The sequence below is a fragment of the Capricornis sumatraensis genome, chromosome 19 (genome assembly GCF_032405125.1).
Source record: "Capricornis sumatraensis isolate serow.1 chromosome 19, serow.2, whole genome shotgun sequence".
In the NCBI taxonomy this organism is placed as follows: domain Eukaryota; kingdom Metazoa; phylum Chordata; class Mammalia; order Artiodactyla; family Bovidae; genus Capricornis; species Capricornis sumatraensis.
The window spans coordinates 11238074-11260903 of record NC_091087.1 but is presented as its reverse complement, the minus strand read 5'-3'; the positions used below and the strand labels follow the sequence as shown (position 1 = coordinate 11260903).

Sequence of the window (22830 nt, the reverse complement as noted above, 5' to 3'; positions counted from 1 at the left end):
GGGAGGGGGGCGTGGCCCGCTGGTCCCCGGGCCCGCCCCTTCCCGGCGCGGGAGGTGCCGGTTGGGAGGTGGTGAGGCTGCGCTGCCCTCTGAGGCACGACTCTCCAGCCCCTGGCCGGCGTCGCACCCCTGGACTCAGGCGATCCGTTCTGAGGTCAGACTTTTGCCCCTGCCGCTGTCTTCTCTGCCTGAGGAAGTTCGGCTCCACTAGTGGCTGCAAGACTCGAGATGCTCACAGACAGCCGGGCTGGGCCGCACCTTGGTCCTACCTGCACAGTTACGAGCTTAACTTGTTTTCTTACATCAACTCCTTTCCAAACTGAAATTTAACCTCATCCTCAGGGACAGTGTCTATGAAATTACAGGTGTAATGTGCCGGTGTGGTTTTTCTAATACTTATTAAAATAAATGCCACCCCTTGACACAGAAAAAGTGTCCATATATAGCTTTAAAATCACCGTTTCACCCTTGAAATGGGCCGTGGTGAGTGTGTGGAGTGATGGTGAGGGATAACTTAGCTACAGGAAACTTCAGAGTGTGAAAGACCTAGGTTCGAACTCTCAGCTCTGTCGCTTTATTAGCTGCGTGACTTTGGACAACTTGCTCAGCCTCCCTGAGTGTATGTTTCTTCACGGAGAATGTCACTATTATTGATACCTGAGTGTTGTGACAATGATCCACTTAAAATCTTTTGCAGTCCCCGTCATCCAGTAAGCACTAAACAGGTGAAGTTATTAATAATGCCATCCGAGGACCAGGTTCTAAGCTCAGCTGTGTGCTCTCCTGGTGATTTCTAGCACCGTAATTCCTCAGCTGCAAAATGTGGATCTTTATTCATCCCATTGTGTGAGGCTGGGCTGCTCTCATGAGATGGGCTGTGAAGACATTTAGGAGTAGCAAGTGCAGAATTTACTGGGATCCTCAGACCTTCCTTTGGTCTTGCGGTGGGTGATTGATCAGAGGAGATCCTGGGGCCCTGGGGCCTTTTCCTTTGCGGCCTGCACACGCAGCTCTCATAGCTCAGACTCCCGTGTAACACTTGTCCCAGAACTGGAGGCCCAGTTGGTCAGAAAGGAAACCTCCCTTTTGGCCTCTGATTTGGAAAAACAGTTCTTTCCTTTCTTGATTTGATGTTGGGAATGAGTGGTCAGGTGGACACCCGCATGGAGGTCAGCACCAGCGAGGACACTGAGATTCTCTTGGCCTTGCGTGTGTGTCATGGGTGGAGGCTGGAGAAACTCTGTTTCGGGTGCTCGGGGGTGTGTTGCCCTGCGGGTGCGTCCACAAACACGGAGAGACCTGCAGCTTCCTTCCTCCTCCCCAGCTGGCCGGCCTGCAGTGGGGGAGAGAGATCCTCCAGGGTCAGTGTCTCTCTCCACAGAGCCTCTGGTTCTTCCTGCAGCAAAAGCCAGTCTCAACTCTCAAGCTGCCAAACTGGCTTCTTCAAAAACATTTCTGTTTTCCCGCAGCATGAGCTCATCCGTCTGCAATGTCCGTGAGGACTCAGAGCAGGCGGGAGAGGATGTGCCCGGTACCCTCCCCTCCCTGTCCTTAAGCGTCAGTATCATCTTGGGGCGCAGTGGCTGCAAGGCACCCCCCCCCCCTTCACCTTCAGCCCTCTTGGCTGTCCTGGAAGGCTGCTATGAGTACATGGAGCAGGGTGCCTCTGCCATCAAGACTCACTGCCCACAAGAAGTAAGGTCCAGCTCTTCACCACACCATGGAAGGGACAAGCGAGTGACCGGCAAATACAGTTTTTAGAACCCAGACTGCATCAAGGGAAAGCACGCCCTTGAGAGGGTTTTCCTGCCTTCTCCTGCACAAAATGCCTCTTACGTCATGTTCCCTTGCCAGCTTGGTGGCTCTGACGGAGCTGGGCCTGAATACTTTGTGTTCAGTGTTTGGAGACCATGGGCAGATCCAGCGGCCCTGGCGCTCTTTCCCTCACCACGGTACCCGGACCCAGGCCCTGGTGTTTGCATGCTCATCTCGGGAGCCTCCAAACAGGAGCTGTCGCTGTTTGCTCTCGTCTCAAGCAGAGCCCCACTTCTGAGCCCTTCATTTCAGCTTCAGCACTAGGGCATCGTGGGCATGTCCCCACCACACTTTCCCTTCATTCTTTAGTATTTAAGGGTTAGCATGTGTTGATTTCTCAAAAGGTATATTTTTCTCCTAAAATGTTAAAAAGAAACTTAAAAGCAGCTGTGGTTCTGTCATGGTCCAGCCACAATAATTGTTTGAAAGTCCCGGCGAGTAGCTAACTCTTCATCTCTGCTTCATGTCTGCGTAATCACCTGAAAATTGTTTTTGATTTTTATTTTTTAAAGAATTCCTTTCTAAAGCTATCGTGACCCAGTTTTGCTTGGAAAGATTCCATAACACCAACCTGGCAAACTCCTGTTATCACGAGAGTAAGCAAACATGACTAAATTAATAATAAAAATAGTCAATGCTTGTTGAATGCTCACTCTGTCCCAGGCTTGTTGCAGGCACTTGATCTGTAGTATTTATCATCCTGTTTCAAAGATAAGAATGCTGTGGCCCAGAGAGGTTAGGTCATCTGTCCTAGTTTACCCAGCCGGAGGGTGAGCCAGGACTGGAGCTGGGCAGTGGCTCAGGCCCCGCATGTCCCCACAAAGCTCTGCCCAGCCCTTCCCTTTTTTCCCATCCCAGAAAAGCGCCAAGAACAAGCTCCAGGTTCTGCTGATAGATGACCAGATGCTGTGTGGAGCAGCTGGGCCCTGGAGAATTTTGGCATTATTTACAATTGTTGAGTTCCCCCTGGGAAAAGAAAAGTTCCAACTTGGAATGTAAATCAGTAGGAGCCAAAGGTACAGCGTACTGGCTGTTACATTGCCCTGACTGGATCCATGAGCTGCTTCCACCAGGGCTGAGACACACCCCAGACCCAGACCAGCCCTGTCATCTCTAGCAACACACACTCCTGTCTCCTCACTGTCCCAGATGAGGATTGCTGACCACCTGTTTGGCCCCAAAAGGGAAAAGGACGACAATCGTCACAGCTCTTATTACCATCATTTGAACAGTGGATGTGACTGGTACCATGGGTGGACACTGCTGTTAGTGCCTTATGAATGGGACTCCTTTAACCCACACAGGACTCCTGTAAGGTAGATACCATTATTAGTGTTGTTTTACAGATGAGGGAACTGAGGCAGCATGACATTCAGGGACTTGCCACGGCCACTCAGCTAAGAAAGCGTTGCCTCCTGTTCAGAGAATGCTTGGTTCATTCCTGAAGCAAAGATAAAGTGGCTCCAGCCTTTCACCTAGCCATCCTACATGCCCTGGTGCAAAAGTCCAGGGCAGCGGCCTGAAGAGGATCGCTGACCTGATGGAAGTCAGAAGGCCCGGACTCAGTGTCGGCCGTGTCCCTGCCCTCCTGGTAACATAAATGAGTCCTGGGCTCCGTTAGCCTTGGAGTCTGCACCTTGAAGCGGGAGCGGAGCCGTCCGTCGGAGGCCAGGCGTCTGCGCCTGCGCACGGAGGGGCCTCTCTTCCTCTATAAACCGGCATCTCGCCCCAGCGACTTTGCGACCAGAATCCTGCCCTGAGCTCTGTGTCAGGGTGGCCGCTTCCTGCAGCCACGAATGACGATGGGCGGCTGCAGCCTTGGGCTCACCTGGGACCGCTTGTCTGAGGGACACAGGGGTTCTCTTGAGCCTGGTTGGAAACAGAAAAGAATCCGTACCATTGAGGGGCTGCGTGCTCGCCTGGGGAGTAGTCACCCCTCACCACCCAGGGCGAGCCTGCTCGTTTCCCAGCCCGCGTCAGGCTGGCGGCCCCGTCCTGGGCGAGGAGCGCGGAGTCGCGCCTCTGTGCTGCTTGTCTACTCTTCGGGGTCCGGCATGCTTCCCACAGCTGTGCTGGTCCGCGAGGCCGAGAAGAGAGAACCCGGGGCCCCTTCTCCTTTGTTAGAGGACCGAGCCCCCTTCCCAGCCAACCTGAAGCCGGCACACCTTCTGCGAGCTTGCTGGAGCGCGCGGACTCGCGTCGCCAACTGCGCTCCGGAAGGAGGACAGAAGGCCGTGCCAGGGCGCATTTATTCCCTTCCAGAGAGGCGCCAGAACAGCCGCTGCAGTCCTTCACGGGACCCGTGGCCATGCTCTGGCCGATCCCCCAGGTTGAGGTGTTCTGAAAGAAAAGCAGTCCTTGACAGCCTGGGACAGATCTTTTGAACGTGCTCTCTTGCTTTCCGAGACTCGCGTGGCTCTGAGGTCCTGAGGGCAGCGCTCCAGGACCCTGCTCTCTCTCCCTGCTCTCTTTACCGATCTGAGGGTCAAACGGAAAACCGTATCTTAAAAACATGTCGTCTTATGATTGCAGACCCTGGAAACGATGGACACAGGGAAGCCGTTCCTTCACGCCTTTTTCATCGACCTGGAAGGCTGTATCAAAACCCTTCGATACTTTGCTGGGTGGGCAGACAAAATACAGGGCAGGACCATCCCCACAGGTGAGCCAGCTCAGAACTCCCGGCCGAGTCTTCTTTCTCCTCCAGGCAGCCTCTTCAGAGCAGCCCCTGGTTTCTCTCCAGAGCATCCTTCCCACGCCCCCTGGCAAAAGAAACGGCACTGTGCCGATTCTTCTTCTAGGGAATTTTGCTTTTGAAATGGGGTTAAAAATCACTTCTTTATGAAACAGATAGAACTTAGAGTTGACACTTTGATGGGCCTCTGGGTTTGTTTCTTGTCTTTTTAACTACTTGGGATTCTTAAGCTCAATCCACGTGAGATTGAGAGATTCTTCATCTCTCTTCCAGATGACAATGTTGTGTGTTTCACCAGGCACGAGCCCATCGGTGTATGTGGGGCCATCACTCCTGTAAGTAGGGCAGCTTTTCTTGCGAGATCTGTAGATCCCACCCCACTGCACTGCAGTCTTGGGAACCCGTCTCTAGTGGGTTTTGCTTTGACTGCAGTGGCACTAGCGGAGCATTGCTGTGTGGCATGGACCTTGATGCTTGGGGGCCGAGTTGGACCCGACCCCATCCCTGTTCTCAAGGGGCCAATTCCAGGAATGCAGCAGAAGACACATGGATTCCAACCAGAGGGGTCAGGAATGGTCAGCTCCCCTTGGGCAGGAGGCTCTCAACTGGGCCTTGAAGGATAGGAAAGAGTTGTTCCCCAGGACAAAGGGGTTTCTGAGCATAGGAATGGCCTGCAGGAGAGTAGAGAAGTGTCTGGCTACTTGGGGGCAGCAGCGGGATAGCTGGTGAGGTGGGAGCTTAGGCAGGGACAAAGTGAGGATGAGGAGGCGGACCCGGCAGGTGGTGCAGCCCAGCATCCAGCACCATGCTGCCCAGGGCCCAGGACTTTACTTTCTGGGTAGGGGAGTGCCTGGCAGGTGCCAGGGTTGCTGTGATTCTGCCGTCTGTGGGAGGAAGGCCCAGGCCACCGCGGCAGCTGCGGAGGCAGGCAGCAGCGTGGAGAGGCCTGGAGAAGCACTCTCTGGGGGCAAGGAAGGGGTGACGCCTCAGTAATCAGGTTTGAGAGCCAGTCAATGGTCAGGCCAGAGGTGCTCTTGCCCTTCAAGTTGGGAAGGGGTCCCCTAAAGATGGATGTAGATTGAGAAAAGAAGAGGGCCCAGGGGAGCTCCAAGGACCACTAAGGAATCCCAGGGAGAAGCCCAAGCAGCCAGGGTCAGGGGCCCCCCAGGGGCATGACACATTTTCAGAGAGAGATTGCCGCCGATGGGGTCATTTCCATCCTCCATCTCCAGGTCGTCTCCTACCTGGAAGTTCAAAACAACAGAGACACCTACTGCTCCCCAAGAGAGGTGCCGGGGGTGTCTTCGATGTAGCTGGGGCCAGTGGAAAGGGCACATGGGCCTGGGCCTTCCAGAAGCTGCAGTGAGAGAGCAGGGAGCCGGGAGGAGAGGCAGAGGCCAGGAGAAGGTGCAGCTTTGCTTGTCGGAGGGGAGAGCTGATGGCATCTGTGTGCTCAGGAGTGGGGGTCTAGAAGACGAGCAGAGCCCGGGGACCAGCCGGGCTGTGCCTGCTGTCATCAGCCAGCCTCACGGGCCCCTGGGACCTGGGGTGTTCTGTTTGGTGTACAGTGGTAGGAATTTCAGACAGAGCTGGGGCGAAATCTAGCTGGCCGTTCATCAGCCCTGCTGGAGGAGAGGCATCCACGGAGCCTAAGGAGCCAAATGGGGGGAGTGGGCACAGGGATGAGGGCTGGCTAGAATCAAGCTTGGTGTGCTCTTGGAGACGCTCGGTTTCACCTCGTCTCATCACAGATGACACTTAGGCAACAGTGCGGTGAGGGAAACGAGCCTGGCTGTGAATCTGGCCTTTGTCTGACAGTTGGGACCTTGGTCCAGTGAGCTCACCCTCTGCGCCGCATCCCCTCTTCTGTCGAGGGGAGTGGCAGTGTGACTGCCCCCGCACAGGTGTGTCGGGATCAGATGAGTTCAGCGTTTGGAACTGCACCAGGCTCACAGTGGACGCCCAGTGGGCGAAGGCGCTTCTCAGGCCTCATGCCAGAGAGACTTTGGTGTCCCTGCCTCTGTGCTGAAAGGAGGACAAGAAAGTGTTTTCCAAGATAAATGTCACCAAACACCCATCGGGCAGGGGTCGGTCTGTGCTCTGTAGGAAGAGAGATAGGGGTTGAGGACAGGCAGGCCTGAGTTGAGGAGAGGCAGGCCTCATTCCTTTGGGGCTTTTCCCAGGTACTAACATGCTGCTGGCATTGTTAACCTGCAGGAGGAGATGGTAGCACACCTACAGCATAATCCTCTTTGCAGTGACCACCTATTAGCATCTCCTACAGTGCAGTTCAGGAGACACTGGGCAGGAATGCAGTTCTGATCATTGCATGCTGCTGTTGCTCCTGCTTAGCTGCTTTACTCATTTCTGATCTGTGTGACCCTGTGGACTATATGAGGACCCTGCCAGGCTCCTCTGCCAATGGCAATCTCTAGGCTAGAATATTGGAGTGGGTAACCATTCCCTTCTCCGGGGGATCTTGCCGACCCAGGGATCAAACCCAGTGCTCTCATACTGCAGGCAGGTTCTTTACCCCTGAGCCACCAGGGAAGCCCCTGATCATTGCATACTCCTGCGGGACCTCCTATACCCCACATCTAAACCATGCAAAGCAAGTGCTCCCCCCAGGCATCCCTAGGCCTTGGGGATGGCGTTGTGGGCAGCCCCGGGGCCCCCAACCCCTCTGTGTTCTGCTACAGTGGAACTTCCCTCTGCTGATGCTGGTGTGGAAGCTGGCTCCTGCTCTCTGCTGCGGGAACACCGTGGTCTTGAAGCCGGCGGAGCAGACCCCCCTCACCGCCCTCTACCTGGGCTCTCTGATCAAAGAGGTGAGATGTCCCAGGAGGAAATGCTCTACGTTATCAGGAACATTCCCACTCCCGGGAGCCGGGCCGCTGCCAGAGATGAGCCTGCCCTGCAGAGCCGGGCCGTGCATGCCAGCGCCCGCTGGCTCCCGGCTGAGTGGGACGGGAATGCCTCCTGGTTTCACTTGGCAGCTGCTCCTCCCTGCTCCTGCTTGTGGCTGCTGAACTAGAAGGGCCTCCATTCCCCCCCCACCCCCACCCCGATCCCAGTGAGAATGCTTCCTTCTGATGACGAGCTCAAACCTGTGGTCTCTGGCTAAATGTTTTGTCTAGAGAATTTACAAGGGGGTCGCTTGAGAGGTGACTTCTCCAGACCCTGTCTGCGTGGTGTCCGTCCTTCTCCTGGAGCTGTGACCCCACCAGCACCCCCAGAGGGGCTGCTACGAGCCCCAGCCTCCTCCACAGTGCTGGCTCTCAGGCGCCTGTCCTCTCCCTGGCAGCTACCACTTGGGGAAATGAGCTGCCCAAAGGGCCACCTCCTTCCGGACACACCTGGCAATGTATTTCAGTCATTCTGTCCGCAAACTGTATGTTGCAAATATTTTTTTAAAAAGAAACAGGAAGAAAAGAGGGATAGGAGGAAAGGTCCATTCATTTCATCTCTCAGCCAGGCCAATACGACTGGGAAGTGAAACACTTACTGTTTAGATGAAAGGCTGCAGAGCCAGCAACTGATCAGCTTTCCACTCTTCTCCGACTGGTGATGTGGGACCTGATGACATCATATAATTAGACTTAGAGATTCTAAAGTCACAGTTGTTTAAAAAAGTGTGTAGGAAAACTGAAGACTCAAGCGCCATGTCCTAAAATCTTGCATTTCTGAATTAATGTGTTTTATAATAACAAAAGAATCGCATCCCCCAGTGGAAGAGCATTCCCCCCGCCCCCCCCCTCGCCTCCAGCTCATTTGTGCTGCTCTTGGTTAATAAAAAGCACCTAGCAGGCGCAGAGCACCACGTGAACGAAATGTTGCTCCCCACCTTCAGGATGTACTAGCTCTCAGAGTGACCCAGGTTCAACAATCAGGGACTTTGAGGGCGTGAGACCATATTGCCATTTGGAACAGTAATGGGACAGATTTTTAAAAAATAAGTTGAAGCCCAGGAAGTGTATTTTGCAGATGCTTCTGAGCCTGGGGGCTGTGACCAAGGTGTCCCTGCTCCCTCAACACACAGACAGATATAGATTCACAGAGAGACCCGTGCTGACTCACACACACACACACACACACACACACACACACACACACATGCAGACACACACAGAATGGTGCTCTGCTACAAAGGCAACTGCCGTTTTGTTCCGAAGCCCTTTGGGGTAGGCAGGCCACCTGGGAGAGAGGTATAGGCCTCACCCCATCCCACCCACTCGCTGGCTGACTGGGTCTGGCCCTGGAGAGGTTATCGGACCCGAGCCCAAGCTTCCAGGTGAGGCTGCCACTCCGCTCAGGGACCTTGACCAGCCATGGCTCTCCCAACCTCCTCTTCCGACCACCGTCTTGATTTCCTTCCAGGTGGGATTCCCTCCAGGCGTGGTGAACATCGTACCGGGATTTGGGCCCACAGTGGGAGCAGCAATTTCTTCTCACCCTCAGATCAACAAGATAGCCTTCACTGGGTCTACAGAGGTAACTCCTTACCGGCCCGGGGGGCCAGCAGCTGTCACTGGGAATTTTTCCTTTAGAGGCTAAACTGTGATGCGTCCCTGTGCTAAATCTGACCCCACTTTAGTACATAGCAATAGTAAAAACAAAAAAGTTACTGATCCAGTTTCCAAACTAAATAAATATCTAATTTAATTATTCAGAAGCCTCAGAAGAAAATACTGTTAGATAAGATAAAACTGTCTAATAGCCATAGGATAAACTGCATAATCAAGGTTAAAAAAAGTAAGCCTAGGGTGACTGGCAATATTGTAGTACTGATCACACATTTGAAAGTGTCAACTTTTGATTCCGAAAGTCCATTTTGAAGTAGCTGCTTAGCAACTACTATTTTCATGAGCATTCAAGGACATACTTTGCATTCTTTTATATCTATACTGTATGATGTTTTATAGCCATTACAATAAGGAAAGCTGGGCCATGATCTAGTGCTAAAGCACGCACACAGAGTAAACTGCAGGAAAGTGTATACCACATGTACATATACACACATGCATGCATATGTGTACACACACACATATATGTATTGGAGAAGGAAACAGCAACCCACTCCACTGTTCTTGCCTGCAGAGTTCCATGGACAGAGGAGCCTGGTAAGGCTATAGTCCATGGGGTCACAAAGAGTCAGACACGACTGAGTGACTAACACTACTATATATATAAACGTGTGTGTAGAGAAATAGAAATTGCCTGGAAAGACTGCCAAGAAATTCTTACTGTGGCCTCCTCGGTAGGTCCATTAACAGATGAAGGGAGATAAAATCTTTCCCCTTTGATTTATATGCATCTATATGTGGAATTATTTCTAATGAGAAGGCGCTTCTGTGCTTAAGAAATAGATGGATAAAATCTCCCAGGCAGTAAGCATTCCTATCTCTCCTAGTTTCGTCCAGCAGGGGTCCCCAGCCCCTCTTCTGCGGCTGGAGGACAGGACCCTCAAGATGGGGACAGAGGGGTGGGGGTAGAGAGGGCCCCCGCCCCGCAGTGGCTCCCAGGTCTCCCGTCTTCTCCGTGACAGGGGGCGCGTCCCTGCCCCCGCTGCCCTCTCTTGGGACCATGGGGCCGCCCGTCGGGCCGTCTGGGTTGTCCCGGCTCTGAGTGCCCTGCTTCATGCCGGCACCCTCCCCTCAGCCCTGGGAGCCCAGCTCCGCCTCCTGCTGGCCGTCTGGCCCGAGGCCTGCGTGCCCCCTGGTCTCAGTCTGCCGGTCCTGAGCTGGTGGCCTCAGGACGAGGCGCTGCTGAGCCAGGCCCCCCTCCAGTGGTGTACGGGTGACGGGCACACACGGGAGCTAGGGTGGCACAGCTTGCAGAGTTACCACGCTTACTTCACGGAGAAGCCGTTCTCTCCCTGCCCCCGGGGCCCTCGGTCGTGGGGTGCGTTTCCAGAGGATGGGCACCTTCCCGCCCTGCAGATCAGGTCCCCCCGTTTCTCTAGCCCTTGGAGGTCCCTCAGATCAGACCAAAGGACCGCGCAGAGTGGCCGCCCCTCGGTCCCTCGGGTGAGACCGGCTGCTGCTAGCGGTAGGCGGCAGGCGAGGTCAGCTCCGCCGCTCGCCGTGGGTAGCCATGGGCGAGCCACGGGCCTGCGAGGCTCCGGTCCACCCCTGCGGGGAACCGCTCAGAGCCGGGATTCCAGCCGGGGCACGATCGGGTCCAGGAGGAGACGCTGCGAGAGCCCAGGGCCTGCTCAGATCGTCTTGCCGCTTCGGCTCTGTCCGAGGCTTCTTCTGTCTGGTTTTTACCCCTAAGGTTGGGAAGCTGGTTAAGGAGGCGGCCTCCCACAGCAACCTGAAGAGGGTGACGCTGGAGCTCGGCGGGAAAAACCCCTGCATCGTGTGTGCTGATGCCGACCGTGAGTCTCCCCGCTTCCCGGAGTCGCAGCGGCTTCACTCGGCCCACAGCTTTCTCCTCGCTTCCTTGACTGAGCCAGAACCCATTGCGGGAAACAGGAACACGCGTTGCGGGGATGTTTCTCCACCTCGGGTCGTCGCACCTTAAATAACAGGCAGATGGAGACCCGAAGGCCAGCTTCACTGCTGGGAAGCCGCCCTGCAGGAGGGCAGGTTTTATGTGTAGCTACAAGGGCCGCCTGTTTCTGCCCTTCGAGGCCGAGTTTTCCTTCCCTGTCCATACAGAGCTGGGGCCGGGACCAGCGGGTCTGGGTCTTCTTCAGAACCCCTGTGTGGGGTGGGGGGAGGCCAGGAGGCCGGGACGGGCACCCCCCCAGGCATTCATCACTCTGCCCTCCAGCTCAGTGCCTCCTGCACCGCTTGCCAGCTCTCGAGGACTTGAGGTGTTCCTCTCTTCTTTGTCTCAAACCTGACAAATCAGAGGCCTGTGGCAGGGGCCCTCAGGAGTATCCTGCTGGCTTGGGCGCTGTATTTCCCTTGACTGCCTCTTCCCTGGGAAAGCCTGCCTGTCTAGCAGCTTGTGTCTCCTGATACTACATGAAAGTAAGCACTATTCTGGGTTGCCGTGTCCAGAAGAGGGACGAAAGGGCCACATCGGGCTGTGGCTGACCTGCTGGCAGGGTCAGCTGCCCAAGGTGTGATTTCCCAAGGACACTAAAACGCCTTTGCCTTGGTGAGCACCTCCCCGCCTGCCCACTGGTGCCTGGGATGCCTTTCAAGCAGTCCGAAACCTCCCGTTCCATGGTCAGATACGGTTGGAACTGCACATTTCCCCGAGAAGTGAGCCTAGCGTCGTTTCTGGCCAGGTGTACATCACTGGTAGCAGTTCTCCTCGCAGTAGGCTCCCGGCGGGGGAGAGGACTAGGCGAGGACTCAAGCGCCCCCGAAGGAAGGGGAGCTGGGTGTGAAGACGGACTGCTCGTTTTCACCTGGTTTGCTGCTTCCTATGGGAAGTAGGACCAGTGCTGCTAATGGTCTGTGCAGCCATGTGGGGCAGTCCTGGGTGCCCTTCCACTGTGACCCACGTGTGGAGCTTGAAGCTCCAGTCTCAGAGAGCAGGACTGCTGTTGAGCCCTCCTGTGACTCCAGACCCTTCTGTCCGTCAGCATACTCTCTTCCCTCACAACCGGGAAGCCTGCAGCAGAAACACAGACTCCTGTCTGAGTGTTGGCTTGATACAAGGGTCATAAACACCCATCTCCTGTTCCTTGGCTGGGCAGTGCCTGTCCACAAAATTCAATCCTGGCATAGCTGGCATCCCAGCTATGTAACAGTAACATGCCACTGTCTCCCAACATTGCAGCTGCCCGCCTCTGGGTGCTGTCAGTAACTAAATGAGCTGTTTTGGAGCAGGGATAGTTTGAAGCTGCCTAGGAGAAGGTGGGGTGCAGGCAGAGACAGAACCTTGTGACGCTGTCCTGCTGTCACAGTGACTGACACAGAAGCCCTTGCTGGGTAACGGTGGCTCTTAAAGCCCAGAGCAGCCTTCCTCAGAGCTGCCTGGAGACCAAAGCTGGCTGATGTGGACCCTCCGCCCACGTCCAAGGGGGCCTGGTCTTGCTTTATGCAAAGGGAAGCTGCCCTGGAGTTGGGGCGCAGGCAGGTGGGGTGTAGAAGCCCCTCAGTGAATGTCGGTGGCCTCTCTCCCTGAGCACCCGGCTAGTTCAGTCTGAGTGCCTGGTTTTATTTCGGTGTAGCTCTCTACAGTGCAGATCCAGCCTTCATCAGGCAGAATCAACACGTGTTTTAAAACCCTTTTAAGTCACACATAGTGTTGTGTTCCTTTCATAAGCTCCCCCTTGTCACTCAAGGTGGAAAATTTCGGCCCCTTGAAAAATTCTCACCAACTGGTCAACATCAATACTTACAAAAGGTTATTTTATAGACCACTACTCCCCAGAAAAGGAAGGGGAGGGATCCGTGGGCAAGGGAGATGGGGATATGAACAGTCTCTGTGCTCATTAGCACAGTAAAGATGCTGAGACATCCAGCAGTCAGGGACCTATTTAACCCGGAATTCCGTGGACCCGAAAACCCCCTTTCCCATCCTCCGCTTTTGGGAAACGCTGAGCAAAATTAATTTCTGCACCGCAGCCATCCCGAGGCCTGTTTTCCCGTGTGGGCAATTAGAGCTCCAGCTGTCGCCCGTCAGGCCCTAACGACTTAATCGCTTCCTCTCCCCGCCGCCCCTCCCTGCAGTGAGCTTGGCAGTGGAGTGCGCCCATCAGGGAGTGTTCTTCAACCAAGGCCAGTGCTGCACGGCCGCCTCCAGGGTGTTCGTGGAGGAGCAGGTCTACGACGAGTTTGTCAGGCAGAGCGTGGAGTATGCCAAGAAGCGGCCGGTTGGAGACCCCTTTGACATCAGGACCGAACAGGGGCCCCAGGTAACTGAGGCGTCACGTCCCAAGTGCATGTTGAGGGGTTAAGCAAACAGGCTTCCAGCCCTGCACAGCTCTGCTGCTCCCTGGCTGCAGGGTCCCTCTTGAAGCAAGGGCTCCCTTACCCGCTTGCCTGCCCACTGAGGGCTGTTGTTCCAATGCTGACTGACAGTTCAGTCCCGTCAGGCCTTGGTAAGGTTATAAAATCAGAGTGGACACACAGACACTCAACTCTTCACGGCAGGTAATACTGAGCTCTGGGCCTTGGCAGAAGAGAGGCATTCCCGGTTCACAAGCCCGTGTGCCTGCACCCTCCAGCCAGAGGCACCTCTTCTCTGAGCCTCAGTCTCCCCAGGAGAGAGCCAAGGCAGAGGCTGCTTGCTTGGCTGGCCTCTCTGCAGAAGCGAGTCGGAAGCCGGGCTGAAAGGCAGCAGAGCGCAGGTGGAAGTGGCACCTGGAGTCAGAGGATAGCGGTCTCCGAACCTATGGGATTTACAGGACGAGGTGACCATCAGAATCTCAGTAGAAAGGGCTCAGAGGATTGGGATACATCTCTGAGCAGCAGGAACATGTCTCTGGCGGCCTGGTTTGTGGAGCTAACAACAGGATGGAAATGATCATAACCCCAAGGTTTAATAACCTCAGTAAGAGGGCACATCCTGTATCACTTTCTAATTGTGCAGGGCAGCAGACGGATAAATATTTAAAAGAGGACAGCCTAACCATCCCATGAATTATTGAAATGGAGCTCAACAGTAACCCACTTTGCTTGTAGCCAAAGTCCTGCTCCAGCCAGGAAATTTCAAATCATATGTCAGGACTCACCCATTTGCGTCTGTCCCAGGAGCTAGCTACTCACCCACTGCATTGGCCCCATGTGTTTCCATGGGAAGCCATGCAACTGAGGACAAGTTTGGCTCTGGAATTTTGTGAAAACCACAAGCTCCTTCCAAACCTCAGTTTCCTCATCTGGAAGACAGAGCTATTGATGAATATTAAGGAAGTTTCAAGGGATCTAATAAGTTTTTATTCTTTGAGGGGAGAGGCATTAAAAGGCAGGCACCCTAAGCTAGGTGGAAGTGAATATACATGACTTCAAGCCACATCAATTAGGTCTTGCTTGACCATCCTTGGGGGGACACCTTGGCTGGGGAGTGGGGAGGACCACCTGGAAAACGTGTGTGTCTGGCCACGGCTCCCACCTCTGCCTTGGCCCAGCCCACATGCTGTAGCTCTGGTGCCACGTGACCCTGGTGGAGAGAAATATCTCTACTTGTGGCCAACACTCTGCTTCCTGTCAGGCCTCAACCCCCATCCTAGTAGTGGCCAGTGAGACAAAGTCCAGTGTCCTTGGTTGGATTTCAGGTCTGCGTACAGACGTGGCCACAAGTCATTATTGAATCTGCTGTGACTGTGAAGGTAATCCAGAATCCGTGGGAAATATGTGAGCTGATCCATCCTAAGAAATCCCTTTTACCCCATCATTATTCGTAAGTCTCTTTCCAAGGTTTCAGGCTTGACTTCTGAAGCCAGATATAGAAATCTCTTCCAAGAGAGCGGAGTGGTGTTGATTTCATCAGTGCTTTTGATGCTGCTGTTGAAAGTCCTTTTGAAAACTCCCTTAAGCCATCTAACTTCAGCATATTATTTAGGGATGCTGTTGAGTTTTGTTTTTTTTTTTCCTCCCAAAGTGCTTTTTCATCTACGTTAATAAGATTTTACTTTGAGAGCATTTACAGCTGTCTAAATAGTCCTGTCTATCTCATACCAGTAAAACAACTAGCTGACCAGCTCAGGGTCCACTACAGGCAGCCGGCATGCTCCAAAATTATTCAGGTTTATTTGGCAGCTGAGCAAAGAGATGCATGGACTCACACAGGCCACCTCGTGCAGGGCAGGGTCCCAAGTCCTCTCCACCCTCTCCTCTCAGCAGAGCTCCTCGCTGCCTTGGCTACCCTTGGGCCCTGCTTCTCTGTCTCTGGTGTGGTGCTCTGGCACAGCCCTCACTTCGTAGCAGGTTCTTCTCCTGCACTGTGAGGCAGCAGCTGACATTCATGGAGGATTATTAGATTTAAACAACATATTCACATAGACTCACCAGGGAGAGTCAAATCTGGATGGGTAGAGTTTCCATGGAGACCCAGTGCTGGCTGAAGGATAGATGGTCCTGGAGGCAGAACATGGTCAGCAGCCACTGAAGATCTGTAGTTTGTTGAAGCCCCACAAATCTCTTGGTCTCCAAAGAGGAGCAGAAAGCAATCCTGGCTTTTAACCCAAGACTTGGTTCACCCAGAGAGAAATTACCAGATTACCAGGCCCATTGTAATTTGAATTACTTTGTGGGATGGCAGTACATACACATGAGGGGCTTACCAGGTGGCGGAGTGGAAGGGAATCTCCCTGTCAGTACAAGAGACATAGGAAAGATGGATTTGATCCCTGGGTCAGGAAGATCCCCTGGAGGAAGAAATGGCAACCCACTCCAATATTCTTGCCTGGAAAGTCCCATGGACAGAGGAGCCTGGCAAGTCATAGTCCATGGGGTCGCAAAGAGTCAGACACAACTGAGCAACTAAGCACGCATACATAAACACATGGTCCAAAGCCAAAATACATATAAAGGTCAATAGTGAGAAAGCTCCCCTCCATTCATTCATAGACATGGTTATTGCTCTTCCCTTCATGGGTATCCTGTGTACTTAGTTCTTAGGTGAAAAGTCTCCAGAATTTTTGTATATACAAGCAAAATTGAGTATGTATGCAAGAATGTAATATGAATTCTGGTCTCCCAGAATTTATTTTATTTATTTATTTTACCCCAGATACCTGTACACAATACTGTTTTGCACCTTGGTTTTTACCGCCTAACAAGAAACTTGAAGAGCCTTCTGTACCATACCAAACCATGGGAACCTGCCTTGTTTCTTTCTATAAGTACATAGAATTCTGCTGTATGAATCCAACAGAATTTTAGAAACATGTACTGATAAGTATCACATACAGTGCCACAGAATATGTCATTCTGCACATGTGCAAGGAAATCCACAGGACAAATTGCCCAAGTGGGATTGCCGAGTGAGAGCACATTTGTAATTTCTATAAGCATCGCCAATTTACCTTCGAAAAGGATGAACCAATTCATGCTCCCACCAACCTTGTATGAGCCTGCCTATTTCTCCAGCCTTACTAACAGAATATGTATGGCGTTTTGCCCATCTGATAGTTAAAAATGATATCTCATTTGTTTTCAATGTACATATATCTCTTATGGGCTTCCCGGGTAGCTCAGCTGGTAAAGAACTTGCCTGCAATGTGGGACACCTACGTTCAATCCCTGGGGTGGGAAGATCCCCTGGAGGAGGGCATGGCAACCCACTCCAGTATTCTTGCCTGGAGAAAGTCCATGGACAGAGGAGCCTGGTGGGCTACAGTTTATGGTGTCTCAAAGAGTCGGACCCGACTGAGCAGCTAAGCACAGCCCAGCAGCACAGCTCACAGCATAGCATATCTCTTATAATGAGTAGAGAGGAACATATTAGTATTATGTTTAAAGGTCATTTATGTTTCCTTTTTTATCAACCATGCGTGTGCCTTGCATATTTTTCTCTTGTACTGCTGATCATTTTTTGTCACTTATAAGAATTCTTTACATCCTAGAGACATCAGCTTTATCTATTTTGTGACTTGTCAGTTTTTTCCAGTTTGTTGTTTTGCCCTTTGACTTTGCTTATGATGCTTTTGCCTTCTTTTTTTACATACTCAAAATTATTAATCTTTTCTTCTTGGCTTCTGCATTTCAAGTCATAGAAAGGCCATCAGCACTCCTGTTTTACCAAGGCATTCTCCCACCTGAGAGAATATGAAAACTTTTTATGACTTCACATTTCATGATTAAGTCTTTGATCTATTTGGAATCTATCCTAGTACAAAGTGTGAGGTATGGATCATGTTGGTATTTTAACACTGAATTCACATTTCATCAGATGGTTAGAAAGGGGCTTGCATGGTTTCTGCCCACTCTTTCAAAGAAAGTCAGCCTGTGCCTCAGGGACAGAGTCATCCAAATGAACCATTCAGTTCAATTCAGTCACTCAGTTCAGTTCAGTTCAGTTCAGTCGCTCAGTCATGTCCGATTCTTTGTGACCCCATGAACTGCAGCACGCCAGGCCTCCCTGTCCATCACCAACTCCCAGAGTTCACGCAAACTCACGTCCATTGAGTCTGTGATGCCATCCAGCCATCTCATCCTCTGTCCCCTTCTCCTCCTGTCCCCAATCCCTCCCAGCATCAGAGTCTTTTCTAATGAGTCAACTCTTGGCATGAGGTGGCCAAAGTACTGGAGTTTCAGCTTTAGCATCATTCCTTCCAGAGAACACCCAGGACGGATCTACTTTAGAATGGACTGGTTGGATCTCCTTGCAGTCCAAGGGACTCTCCAATACCACAGTTCAAAAGCATCAATTCTTCAGCACTCAGCTTTCTTCACAGTCCAACTCACACATCCATATATGACCACTGGAAAAACCATAGCCTTGACTAGATGGACTTTTGTTGGCAAAGTAATGTCTCTGCTCTTCAATATGCTATCTAGGTTGGTCATAACTTTCCTTCCAAGGAGTAAGCATCTTTTAATTTCACGGCTGCAATCACCATCTGCAGTGATTTTGGAGCCCAGAAAAATAGAGTCTGACACGGTTTCTACTGTTTCCCCATCTACTTCCCATGAAGTGATGGGACCAGATGCCATGATCTTCATTTTCTGAATGTTGAGCTTTAAGCCAACTTTTTCACTCTCCTCTTTCACTTTCATCAAGAGGCTTTTTAACTCCTCTTCACTTTTTGCCATAAGGGTGCTGTCATCTGCATATCTGAGGTTATTGATATTTCTCCCAGCAATCTTGATTCCAGCTTGTGCTTCTTCCAGCCCAGCGTTTCTCATAATGTACTCTGCATAGAAGTTAAATAAGCAGGGTGACAATATACAGCCTTGACATACTCCTTTTCCTATTTGGAACCAGTCTGTAGTTCCATGTCCAGTTCTAACTGTTGTTTCCTTACCTGTGTATAGGTTTCTCAAGAGGCAGGTCATGTGATCTGGTATTCCCATCTCTTTCAGAATTTTCCACAGTTTATTGTGGTCCACACAGTCAAAGGCTTTGGCATAGTCAATAAAGCAGAAATGTTTTTCTGGAATTCTCGTGCTTTTTTGATGATCCAACAGATATTGGCAATTTGATCTCTGCTTCCTCTGACTTTTCTAAAACCAGCTTGAACATCAGGAAGTTCACAGTTCACATATTGCTGAAGCCTGGCTTGGAGAATCTTGAGCATTACTTTACTAGCATGTGAGATGAGTGCAATTGTGCAGTAGTTCCAGAATTCTTTGGCATTGCCTTTCTTTGGGATTAGAATGAAAACTGACCTTTTCCAGTCTTGTGGCCACTGCTGAGTTTTCCAAATTTGCTGGCATATTGAGTGCAGCACTTTCACAGCATCATCTTCCAGGAATTGAAATAGCTCAACTGGAATTCAATCACCTCCACTAGCTTTGTTCATAGTGATGATTTCTAAGGCCCAGTTGACTTCACATTCCAGGATGTCTGGCTCTTGGTGAGTGATCACACCATTATGATTATCTTGGTCGTGAAGATCTTTTTTGTACAGTTGTCCTGTGTATTCTTGCCACCTCTTCTTAATATCTTCTGCTTCTGTTAGGTCCATACCATTTCTGTCCTTTATCAAGCCCATCTTCACATGAAATGTCCCCTTGGTATCTCTAATTTTCTTGAAGAGATCTCTAGTCTTTCCCATTCTGTTGTTTTCCTCTATTTCTTTGCATTGTTGCTCAGTCGTGTCCAACTCTTTGCGACCCCATGGACTGGAGCACACCAGGCCTCCCTGTTCATCACCAACTCCCAGAGCTTGGTCAAACTCATGTCCATCAATTCGGTGGTGCCATCCAACCATCTCATCCTCTGTCATCCCCTTCTCTCCTACCTTCAGTCTTTCCAAACATCAGGGTCTTTTCCAATGAGTGGCCATAGTATTGGAGTTTCAACTTCAGCATCAGTCCTTCCAATGAATATTCAGGACCAGTTTCCTTTAGGATTGGCTGGTTTGATCTCCTTGCAATCCAAGGGACTCTCAATAGTCTTCTCCAACACCACAGTTCAAAAGCATCAATTTTTTGGTGCTCAGCTCTCTTTATGGTCCAACTCTCACATTCATATGTGACTACTGGAAAAACCATAGCTTTGACTAGATAGATCTTTGTTGTAAAATAGTATCTCTGCTTTTTAATATGTATCCTGGGTTTGTCATAGCTTTTCTTCTAAGGAGCAAGTGTCTTTTATTTTCATGGCTGCAGTCACCATCTGCAGTGATTTCAGAACCCAAGAAAAAAGTCTGTCACTGTTTCCATTGTTTCCTATTATTTGCCCTGAAGTGATGGGACCGGATGCCATGATCTTAGTTTTTTGAATGTTGAGTTTTAAGCCAGTTTTTTCACTCTCTTCTTTCACTTTCATCAAGAAGCTCTTTAGTTCCTCTTCACTTTCTGCCATAAGGGTGGTGTCACCTGCATATCTGAGGTTATTGATATTTCTCCTGGCAATCTTGATTCCAGCTTGTGCTCTATCCAGCTCAGCATTTCACATAATGTACTCAGGATAGAAGTAAATAAGCAGGGTGGCAATATACAGCCTTGATGTATTCCTTTCCCACTTTGGAAGCAACCCATTTTTCCATGTCAGGTTCTAACTGTGACTTCTTGAACTGCATACAGGTTACTCAGAGGGCAGGTAAGGTGGTGTGGTAGTCCCATCTCTTGAAGAATTTTCCACAGTTTGTTGTGATACACACAGGTAAAGGCTTTAGAGTACTCAATGAAGCAGAAGTAGATGTGTTTTTGAGTTCTTTTGTGTTTTTGATGATCCAGATGTTGGCAATTTGATCTTTCATTCCTCTGCCTTTTCTAAATCCAGCTTGAACATCTGGAAGTTCTCAGTTCAGACACTGTAGAAGTCTCACTTGGAGAATCTGAGTATTGCTTTTCTAGCATGTGAGATGAGTGCAGTTGTGAGGTAGTTTGAACATTCTTTGGGACTGAAAGAAAACTGACCTTTTCCAGTCCTGTGGCCACTGCTGAGTTTTCCAAATTTGCAGGCATATTGAGTGTAGCACTTTCACTGCATCGTCTTTTAGGACTTGAAATAGCTCAACTGGAATTCCATCACCTCCACTAGCTGTGTTAGTAGTCATGCTTCCTAAGGCCCACTTGGCTTCACACTCCAGGATGTCTGTCTCTGGGTGAGTGATCACCCCGTCGTGATTATCTGGGTCATGAAGATCTTTTTTGTACAGTTGTCCTGTGTATTCTTGCCACCTCTTCTTAATATCTTCTGGTTCTGTTAGGTCCATACCATTTCTGTCCTTTATTGCCAGGGTCTAGCCCCCACAGGAGCCAGGGGAACCCAAGGGAGAAACAGCATTGGCGAATGAATGAATGAATGAGAGAGGAATACAGGAAAGAGGCTGATATTCCTTGGTTTACACAGAAAGCCAATAAAGCCCCGAGACAAGGGGCTTGCCCTGTTCACAGAGGCCACAGGTGCCCTCCTGGTCTCCCGAGGGAGTGAAGACGCAGAACGTCTTCCCGTTCAGGTCTTAGAAACCCGGGCAGATAAGTGAACGCAGAGAGCCTCTATGCTCCAAGGGATCAGTCTGAAAAAGAGAGTAAGAGAGAGAAAGAAAGAAAGAAAAAAAAGAGACATGGGTGACCAAGCTTCTTTGAGCGAGGCCCCTTATTTTATTTTCAAAAAGGACTTTTATAACTTAACTTGTACATAGAGGGAAATGAAAGATGCAAGGTCTTACAGAGTCAGCCCAAACATTCCAGGAGTTTTGCTCTTATCGAAACCAAGATTTTTTCTGCATACCTTTCTCACAAATGATGTTGTGTACATTATCTTCTGGCCTTGGAGGCCTGTGAACATTTTATGATCCTCTTTTGATAAAGGCTGCTCAACCGGAAAACTTCTTTTCCCTCAAAATGTTTTTTCTTTATATTTCTAATCTATGTCAGCCTCAGAAAATGCTAAACAGAGTTACATTTCTCACAGAGCAAAGGTGCAGTGAGTTACAAGAAAGAACCAATTAGCTCAAAGGTCTGATGTGGTTAAATTCAAGGCTACACTTGTTTTTCTTACATTCCAACTATGTTAACTAATGCACTCCCAGGTGCACAGTGGATAAGAGATATGGGAACTTAGCAACAAGCATTGGCCCAATAATGAAATCTTACACCAGCACTACTCTAATAACTTTTAACTCTTTGAAAAGCTCTATGTTTTAGGCTTCCTGTGCCTCTCACTGTTGGGAGGCTGCAAATAATCACATGCGTAGCTGCAAGAGTCTGGATAAACCTGCCAAGCAAGCTAGAATGCTAACAGAGGGTATTTGATTTGAAATATTCCTCTCATGTCCAGGAGACTTATTAGCTAGAGCCCTAAGTTGATTTTCTCCAGAGAAAGATGGTTGGGGATAGACCCCTGTTAATGTCAGGAGAGTTGGTGAAAGGCACAAAACAGTAAGACAGACAGATTCTGGTTTTGGGGTAGATGCTCGAGCTGGTCTATGGAGCCCCTCAAGTCCTGAAGCCTTGCTTAACAGTTTTCTTCTACATGACCTTGTCATGGGTGGGATGGCCCGTGCTGGCTCCTGGCACTTTATCGAGCCCATCTTTGCATGAAGTGTTCCCTTGGTATTTCTAATTTTCTTGAAGAGATCTCTAGTCTTTCCCATCCTATTGTTTCCCTCTATTTCTTTGCATTGATCACTCAGGAAGGCTTTCTTGTCTCTCCTTGCTATTCTTTAGAACTCTGCATTTAGATAGATATATCTTTCCTTTTCTCCTTAGGTTTGCTTATTTTTTTATTCAAATTTGCTTAAGTTGAGCCACTTTTTTACTTGAAAGTCACAGCTACAGCAAACCTATCTAACAAAACTCTGGCTCTCCCAGCCAGAGAGAAAGGGATTTACAACCAAGTCATGGTAAGAACAGGGTTCCCATGGACTTGGTAAGAAGGACCATTTTGAGTTGGGAGAGCACTTTCCCACCTTAAGTCTCCCAGAGAGGTGCCCTTTGCCAGCTGGTTGAGTATAGCATCGACAAGCTGGATATTTATAGGGTACACTGCAGCCGAGGAGATCCCTTAAACACAGTGGAAGAAAGTAGAGCTCTTCTGATGATCTGGCTCCCCACCAACCAGGAGCAGCTTGTCTACCCCCTTGAGCCTCTATTTTGTGTCCATGGGTGATGAGTAAGGTTGTCAGCATTATTTCTCACTTCTCTGCCCTGTGGATGGAGAATTCCAGGAAGTGATACACTCTGATCTGTGGTGCCCTAGGAGCAGTGTCCAGTTTTGCCAGACAAAATACATGGCAACTAGTTCAAATGCTGAAGCTTAAGCTCCAGTATTGGCCACCTGATGCAAAGAGCCAACTC

General features: G+C 50.5%; 1 protein-coding gene across 2 annotated transcripts in view; it reads left to right on the top strand.

The window, feature by feature from the left end:
• Positions 1 to 22830, top strand: part of ALDH1A3 (aldehyde dehydrogenase 1 family member A3) — a 41322-nt gene that overhangs the window by 8274 nt on the left and 10218 nt on the right. Inside the window, exons 4-9 of one of the 2 annotated variants that reach the window (XM_068991065.1) lie at positions 4348 to 4477; positions 4784 to 4845; positions 7210 to 7338; positions 8888 to 9001; positions 10787 to 10889; positions 13147 to 13331. In XM_068991065.1, coding sequence (XP_068847166.1) covers positions 4348 to 4477; positions 4784 to 4845; positions 7210 to 7338; positions 8888 to 9001; positions 10787 to 10889; positions 13147 to 13331 — 723 coding nt within the window. The remainder of the gene's footprint in view (positions 1 to 4347; positions 4478 to 4783; positions 4846 to 7209; positions 7339 to 8887; positions 9002 to 10786; positions 10890 to 13146; positions 13332 to 22830) is intronic. The other variant, XM_068991066.1, reaches the window with a different exon arrangement.